Below are 8,272 nucleotides of genomic sequence, written 5' to 3' on the forward strand. Positions count from 1 at the left end.
CTTCGTTCATTGACACATATTCTTATCTTTATATCTATGAACCAGATATTGGCTTAATCCAACCCTATCCAATATAAATTTGTTACGAATGGCCAGGTCCAATCCAAATCTAATAAATATGTTGGACCGGATTAGTCCAATCCGATATGTCTTGTTGGTCCATCCAATCTATCCAAATTGATTTTGGACTGGATGGGGTCCAATCCAAAACCGGTCCATTGACACCCTTATTTGCAAGCATCGATACTTGCGCATACCTATGTGGCAGCATGAACTCAAAACACATAGAGTGGCAAGCTTTCAGCATCTTCTAAATATCACAGCTTTAAGAATGAACTTATGAACATGATTTATTGAATTTAGACATTAATTATTATATCTATCCATGTGCAAGTTCTAAAAGGTGATAGTTTTTGAAGAATTTAAATAGCGCTTAAGAATTCAGCAGGGAAGCAATTTAGTGAAATATCAAAGGCCATACAATTTATTGGTATAATCTTTTTGAATATAGAATCATCAACTGACACTCCTCTTGATCTTATTTGCCAAGCCAGGTCCTGCTTGCACCATACCGACCCAAGAAAACTGAAAAGAAAAATGTATATGTGGGGCAAACCAAGGTTTCAACCCCATCACTGCAAGTACCATACTGCTGCCTAACCAAAACTTGTAACCACACCAAAATCAAGCCCAAAAGTGATCTCAGTTTTCTTTTCCTTCCGAAGCCAACTGGTTCCCTGTCAGATCTTGCAGAGCTGTTCTTGTCCCTCACACCAAAATCAAGCCCAAAAGTGATCTCAGTTTTCTTTTCCTTCCGAAGCCAACTGGTTCCCTGTCAGATCTTGCAGAGCTGTTCTTGTCCCTCCCAATTGCTGCTCCTGCAGTCACCAAAAAGCAATGTGAGCCACCCTACTGTCAGTAATCCTGTACCTAAAAATATTAGCAAATCCTCAAAGAAGAAATATCTTCTCACCTTGTTATTGTCGTTGTTTTTTGCCCCTTCAATCTGCAGCTTCTCTTTGAACATCTTCCTCAGTTGCCTTAGACTGATTTCCTTCAGTGCCTTTTGTGCAATTTCCTCACCTTTGTTCTTGTTCTCCTTCTCTTCTGCAACAACTGTTAACAGCTTGGCATTTCTAATTCCACTGCCAACACCCAATTTTCTGGCACAGTTGTCAATGTTCTCTTCATCATCCTCCAAGACTTTGATTGTCCTTTGAAGTGGCGTTCTTGGCTTCATGTTGGATGACTTCTTCGGTGTCACTTCAATTTGAAGTGGGAGATGACGATTAGAACCCGAATCAGGTGCTGCAAAGCTGATTGGAACCTTGGTCACAGTAGCCTCAAGGATATTGCTTCCTGTGGTTGAAATGTCTTCATGGGACATTGGAGTCTGCTCCAAACTTGAGAGATCTTCAGCAATTGGACTCTCTGCCTTCAGACTTTCATGGTCAGCACCATCAAACTGATCGATGACAGCTTTCTTTTCCTCCAAAATGACAGTTCTCTCAACCTCCAATACCACATCATCTGGACCATCAAGTGGCAATGAATCAGTACCAGAACCCGACTCCAGAATTCCATCGCTTGTCTCAGATTGCCCTGTGATAGAATTAATTTCCATTATACTTTCTTCAACTGAAACTTCACCACAGAATTCTTCTTTGACGTTTTCTTGCTCCATAATAGGACCACATTTCTGCAATTGATCAGGGACAGAGTATTCCATTTCAAATTGCATATTGATTGGACCCTCTGCAGACAACTGATCAATTCCATTCTCCTGCTCTGGAATTGAAACATAACCAGTTTTCTGGCATTCCAGAGCTGGAACCTCTGTCATATTTGGGTTTTTACCATCCGCTTCTGCTTCTGCACTATATTCATACTCTAAATAACTTTGGCACTCTACAATTGCAACATGCATGGATTGAAAATCCCATGGGAGCAAGGAAGATTGTTCAGCTTCAGACATAATTTCATCGAACACTTCCGGATCATCTTGAGAAGTAACTTCACTTCCCGAATCGCAGGTCGTGCTTTGGTGGTCTTCCACTGCATCTACATTAGAACCATTGCTCTCCAGAACTTGTTCAAACTTCCTGTCTTGCACAATCTCAAGGCAGCAATCATCCGCATTGCATTCATCTTGCTCTTTGATTCCACTGGAAACTTCAACAATAGACTCATCACTTGCAGCAGCATCCTCAGATTGAGCAGCATACGTGTCTTTTTCACAAATGTCATGGTTGTTGGTTTCTGGCAACACATCAAGTTCCTTGGTTGCCGGAAACTCACTAAACGAAACCCCATCCAAAAGCACAGATTCAGAAGCAACAAGAACAACATCATCAATAGACCCTGCATACGTGAACAAACAAAATTCACGTTCTGAATAATCGGATGAGGACTTTGGATTTTAACATACCCAGAAAGAATGAAAGAAAGCAGCATACCTCTGTCTTCCTGTACATCGTCATTTGCATTGCACATCGATTTGGGTGACTGTCCGGGCAAGACGATTTCAGAAGCATCAGATTTCTCAGATGCGTCTATTTCTTTCTTCTCCGATTCTTCGGATTCTTCTTCCGACAATGCGGCAATCTTAATGGCTTCTCTTTTCCCTCTTCCCTTCTTCTGAGTCGATTCGAGTAGCTTCTTCTCAGACAACCTTGTAGATCGCCTCGTATTGTAAACACGAGAAGGAGGATTCTCCTCCTGTTTCTCATCCTTTCCTCCTTTATCTTCTTTGATATGGGTATTAACCCTTTGGCGAGAAGCGACGACTGTCGTTCTTCTTCGTGAATTTTGGGGAATGGGTGTTTGTAGTATTGCCGATACGTTATCTTCAGCTGGTTTTTCGGTTAAAATGTTGGGGTCTTCTTTCTCTTGTTCCTTTTCTTGAACGGTTCTTCTTCTTGTACTCCGGAGAGTGCGAGTAACAGGCAGAGAACTCGGGGGTTCATTCTCGATCAGAACGTCCTGATCTTTAACGGGTTTCCGGCGAGTCGAAGTTCTGCGGCAGGTTTTAGGGAGATCCGGAGATCGGTTCTCTGTCTTTTGTGGCGATTCTGCCAACGATTGTGGGTTTTCAGACACAGTAGTCGGTACTATAACATCTTCAATTCCTTCAACCTGATAAATAAACATCGGAAGGATGAGAGAAAAGATCAAACCAATAAAGAGACAGTGACTTGAAAGATTCTGCTTAAAAAAAACGTAAATTGGTTTATAGGATTAAAGAATTATCTTACATTCTTGAGAGCCTTGAGAGCGTCAGCCATGGCATCGTTGGTCATGTTGGCCGGAATTTTATTCTTCTTGCAAAGAGTTTGGAGCTCCTTCCTTGTAAGGCTGTGAAAATCCATCGTCGATGAAGGGAAAAAACTGAAATCCCAATGAAGGGGCTGGTAATTGAGAAGAAATCGATATGGGTGATGGAGCGGGAGAGCTTCTCGATGAGAAGGGAGGAGAAAGGAAGAGAGAGATTATGTAGAGCGAAAGCTAGAGAGACGTTGTGAGTAAACCAGGCGAGGAAATGACCGTTGGGGAATTTGAAATTCAAATTCTGCGGAATGAAAGGAAACTATGGTTGTCAAGTGCGGCGCGTAGGGACAAGAAGGGCCATTAACGGAATGTTTTTAAACGCTCCCGGTCGCGGGCACTTGTCACTTCATTTTCAATTAGGGTTTTCTCGTTTAGATGGGCATTTTCCTTACTGTCCGATTGGGATCTAGTTGGCATCACTATTAAATCCAGACCTTCCGAATTTCGGCCCTTGTCCTTTCGAGTTGTAATGTAACAGTGAATCTGGACGGTGGAAAAAGCACCATTAAAAGCTACATGAATCTGGTCATCTTAAGATCTTAACAGTGGGTCCCATTCTTTTCCCTCGGGTCCAGATTTGTGATACCGGGAAGGAGGGAAGACCGATCAATCGGTATCAAAGTGATAACCAATGAGTAGGGTCTTCCTTATACGGTCCAAACCCTTAAATCGAACTGAACCAAACTGAAATTGATGGTTTAATTTTGTTGGAACCCATATTTTTTACTCACTTTTTTTACCCATTCTCTACCAACCACACATCTCATAATTCATAATAAAGATGTGTAGTTGCAATTCAGGCGGGTAGAGAGTGGATAAAAAAAGTGAGTAAGAAATCTCGATGCGTTTTGTTGATCTTAAAAAGGGCCTGGTTTAGATTAGTCTAGAAAATTTTTAAATTTTGATTTTATGGTCTCAGTCTGGTTTTTGAATTTTAAAAACCAGTCTAGACCATAATCTTATTAATAAATCTAATATGACTGGAAACCTGATCACCAAACACCTTAATCAAACAACATCTGCAGCCAAAATAAAAATAAAATAAAATAAACGATTAACTTCTCTCTAACACTCAAACTCTCAAACCCTAGAATCTCACCTTTTCCTCTATGTCTCATCGATTCATGTTTCTATATGATTTCCTACACTGTTGTTGTTTGTTGTTCGTTTTAATTCTTTAATTTGTAATTTATATAATAATAGCTGGTACTTGTTTCAATTTGACATGTGAATTATATTTGTCATTGTTTTGAAAATCGGGCCGGACCAGACGGTTGAACCAGATTTGGTCGGACCATGAACACCCTTACCAATGAGATAATATTTATCAAGATTCACCAAGGGTGTCTACATGAAAATATTAAGTAGAAGTGTCATTATGAATCCAATGCAGGAATTTGTCTTTTATTATTGATTCTTTGTGCAAAATAAGCCCACCTTAGTCAGTTTTGCACTCGATGAGTTCGAAAGGTTTTATTTATTTATTTATTTATTTATTTATTTAATGGGCTACACTATAGGGTAACCCTCCCCCAAACCCCTAAACCCCCAATAAGTGAAGGTGGGGGGATTTGATCCCAAGTCATTGCTAAAACAACCTAGATACTTTACCAATAGGGTAGTTGGCACCTTTAAGGGGTCCGTAACAATGTGATTGGTGTTGTTTTTTAAAACAAAAATATCTGCCATTTAGCCACTTAAGTGAATTCATAGTTTTCTTCAATTTAATATTTAAATGTGTATTACAAGTAATATAAAGAGTAATATTTACAAAATGTAAATTATAATGATAAGTTTTAAACCACACTATTATTATTGAAAATTGAGTTTAAACATTTTATGATTATACAATTTCTAATCAATATATATATTACTTTATGAAACTCAACAACATATATAGCTGATGTCACGTTTTTTGGTCACGTATCAATTTTTTGGCTAAGAACATCGTCAACTCGTCTGCTCCCAAGTGGCCTGTGACTCAAGGGCTGAAGTGGAGCTCCCGAGCGTAGCGCAACCCAGCTGCTCCCTACAAGAGATGATCTGGCTACTAGGAATGACGGGAAATGAACTGGCTACTCCCTGCTGGCGATGATCTGCTCATATTTGTAGGCGGCGGGAGCTGAGGGACCTGTAAGAACTAAATTAGAGAACCCAGGGGTGTTTACCCGGTGAGGTCACTCCGATGGATATGTTAGCACTTAGTAGGAAGCTGAAAATGATATAAGAGAATGAGAGAGCTAGAGAGCAGGGATTACCCCTCTTTTAGCATACCTTTGCCCCTGGGCGTGAGGTCTTTATATACTGGAGTCCTCGTGGGTTTGGTGGAGCAATTCCTGGATTCCCGCTGTGACAGGACCTGCTTTCATGTTAGGTGGGGATAAAGCCACCAACTGGTAAGGTTGCCCATTTCCGCCTAAGTCGGGGAGTGGGTAAGCTAATATAGACGTTACAAGTCACAATCCCGTAAAATGAGGGGTACGGTGGTGAGCTCCTCGGGGTTGTCAGGTTGGCGCGTGGGCCAGGCTGCCAGGTCGCGCCTGTGCCAGGCCGCCAGGGCTAGGCTGCTAGCTCGTGCCAAGGCCAGGCCACCAGGTCGCGCCTACGCCAGGTCACGCCTGTGCCAGGCCACCAGCTCGCGTCAGGGCCAGGCTGTCAGCTCATGCCAAGGCCAGGTCGCGCCAGGTTCAGGCCACCAGGTCGCGCCCACGTCAGGTCGTGCCTGTGCCGTGATGCGCTTGTTCCAGGCCGCGCTCGTGCCAGGCTACGTCTAGTGGGACACTATCAACTTAGCAAAGGCAAGTTGTTGCCAAAGTGGTCCTGGGTGTCACCTAGTTGTTCTGAGGTTACAGGCTACATGAGGGTGAGCTGCATGTGGCGAGCTTCCTGTAGCGAGTTGCTTGTGGCGATCTGCCTGTAGCGAGCTACCTGTGGCGAGCTTCCTGGTGGTGAGCTGCCTAGTTATCAAGAGGCCGCACTTAGTTGTCATGAGGTGCCAGGTGTCACAATGTCATTTGAGGGCCAAATCCGCCCTCATCATTTGCTCCCCACTCCCGAGCTGAAAGTAACTCGGCGAAGGGAGTAGATTTCTCCTTTTGGCTCGTAATTCGACGAGCTCGTAAGCGTTGATTCAGTCTCTTAGGCTCTGGGAGCTGCTTGTAAGCAAGCTGCCCGTAAGGTGCTGAGTTCTCTTCCAGTTCGGTATTGAAGTAGCGCAATCCGGTCACTCCTAGCTGGCACTCACGTGGCTCCTGAAAGATACCTAAGAAGAAGAAGGATCCCGGGGGGAGTTACCCGGCGGGGACACTCCGATGATTAAGTTAGTACTCAGTAGGAGAAGCAAGGAGAAGATGAAGGCTAAGAGTGCAGATAGCGCAAGTATTGAGGATGATGATAATCAAGATCATACCTATTCTCCTTGATACTAAACTCCTTATAGTAGAAATCGGTTGCCCCTGGCCCCTTGGCCTCTGATAGGGTGGGTATAACCGCCACTATCAACCTGCCGCAACCGTTACTGGCTGGGCTGGGGTGGCACGCACGGGGCCGTCACCGTAGGGTACGTGCCTGTCAGGCGTAAGACACCCTTTAAAGATGGTAGGCACGATGCTGCCTGACGGGGGACATGGCTGCTATCACTAGATTTGTCGGGTATGGTGGTAGCGCAGGAGGTCTTCCTACGATATGCCGGACTATCCTTTCGCGAGTTACCCTGTGCTGGGATATCTTGTAAGCGGCGAGCTACTTGTGGCAAACTGTGCCGAGCTGTTTGGCCCGGGGTGTTTTCACCTCGGGTGTTTATAGGCGGATCGGTGTGTTCCTATCTGGGGGTGACCCGAAGTCCATTGGGAGGAGCTCGGTTATTAGGAAAGGTCAAGTGACCCCGAGCTCGGAAGCAGTTTGGGGTGCCTTATCCCTGGGAAGGGGATGCTGGCCGGGTGACTTATTTGCGAGCTAAAGCATCCTCGGGGCATTCCTTTAGAGGGGGCTCGGGGAACCTGGAGCTCGCCTCGTGGCGAGCTTCTCCTGTTGTGGGCTACGATACAACGAGCTCCCTTATGGGCCCGACACTAGGCTATAATGCTGAGTTGTTGCTTGTGCTGAGTCAGTGTCCATGTGTCACTGTTTCATAGGTTGGGTAAAACCGTCCTCCATCAATTGCCCCCACTCCTTTTGCTGAGAGCATTGCCTTTGCGCAAGGAGTTCATGAAGCGTGATGGACTGATTTGACCAAAATTCAAACTTGATTGACAACTTGCGTTAAATGCGTTCGCGAGAATCAAGAGATTTTCTGACTTTTCGGATTCCCAAAACGTGTAGAAGTGACTTTCAATTTCGAGCATTGTGCAGCCGTCATTGCCTTAATCGTGGAAGACGTGCCGCCAATCGCCTTTGGTTTTTAGAAAGCGTGCGGTCAGTTTGCCTACGAGCTGCTGAATCTACTAAGATCTGGGTCATCGCTTTAGGGAACCGTCAATCACCTTTCAGTCTTCAGAAGGTGTGCGGTCAGCATACCTGCGAGCCGTTGGATCTACTTAAATCTGGGTCGTCGCTTTGGAGTCACTGGGGCTATAAATAGGGGGGCCCTCTCGGCCTCGTTTCCCCCAACTCCAACTTGCTGTCTTTGGATTCTGAGCTCGTGCACCTGTCAAGCCTACCCGAGTTCCTCAACTCATTTCATCCCACCCCCTTTCGGTGAGTCTCGCTTATTGTCAGTCATGCCGGGATACTCGTACCATGTCTGTCACCACGGCGATGGCCAAGATGATGATGCTCCCTCGAGCTTGGGGGGAGCTTGGGAGCAAGTTCCGGAGGCTAGGGAGTTCTCCAGAGAAGGAGCTTCTACTTTTTGGGAAAGGGAGCCCGATACTTTCGGCCATTCCTCCATGACAGAGGGGAGACTTAGGGCTTTGATCAGCTACTTCCACCTCCCTAGGGACCTCCT

The 8,272-nt window shown here is 44.8% G+C and overlaps 1 protein-coding gene across 1 annotated transcript; it reads right to left on the bottom strand.

The window, feature by feature from the left end:
• Positions 1-456: 456 nt before the first annotated feature.
• On the bottom strand, positions 457-3,612 carry LOC148879523 (uncharacterized). Its single transcript, XM_088961076.1, has 4 exons — positions 3,255-3,612; positions 2,457-3,135; positions 974-2,361; positions 457-878 (listed from the first exon to the last, which is right to left on the bottom strand). The coding sequence occupies exons 1-4, from the start codon at positions 3,366-3,368 to the stop codon at positions 798-800; spliced, it is 2,262 nt and encodes a 753-aa protein (XP_088817202.1). The 5' UTR covers positions 3,369-3,612; the 3' UTR covers positions 457-797.
• Positions 3,613-8,272: the final 4,660 nt, after the last annotated feature.

Source organism: Nelumbo lutea, chromosome 1, assembly GCF_056320005.1.
Source record: "Nelumbo lutea isolate HS-2025 chromosome 1, American lotus-T2T, whole genome shotgun sequence".
Classification (NCBI taxonomy): domain Eukaryota; kingdom Viridiplantae; phylum Streptophyta; class Magnoliopsida; order Proteales; family Nelumbonaceae; genus Nelumbo; species Nelumbo lutea.

Bases quoted from the DNA above. Each gene is read 5' to 3' on its own strand.
- LOC148879523 (XM_088961076.1), bottom strand. From the start codon at position 3,368: ATGGATTTTCACAGCCTTACAAGGAAGGAGCTCCAAACTCTTTGCAAG. The intron at 3,136-3,254 runs GTAAGATAATTC...TTTATTTATCAG, and splicing joins CTCTCAAGGCTCTCAAGAAT to GTTGAAGGAATTGAAGATGT. The intron at 2,362-2,456 runs GTATGCTGCTTT...TCACGTATGCAG, and splicing joins CGATGTACAGGAAGACAGAG to GGTCTATTGATGATGTTGTT.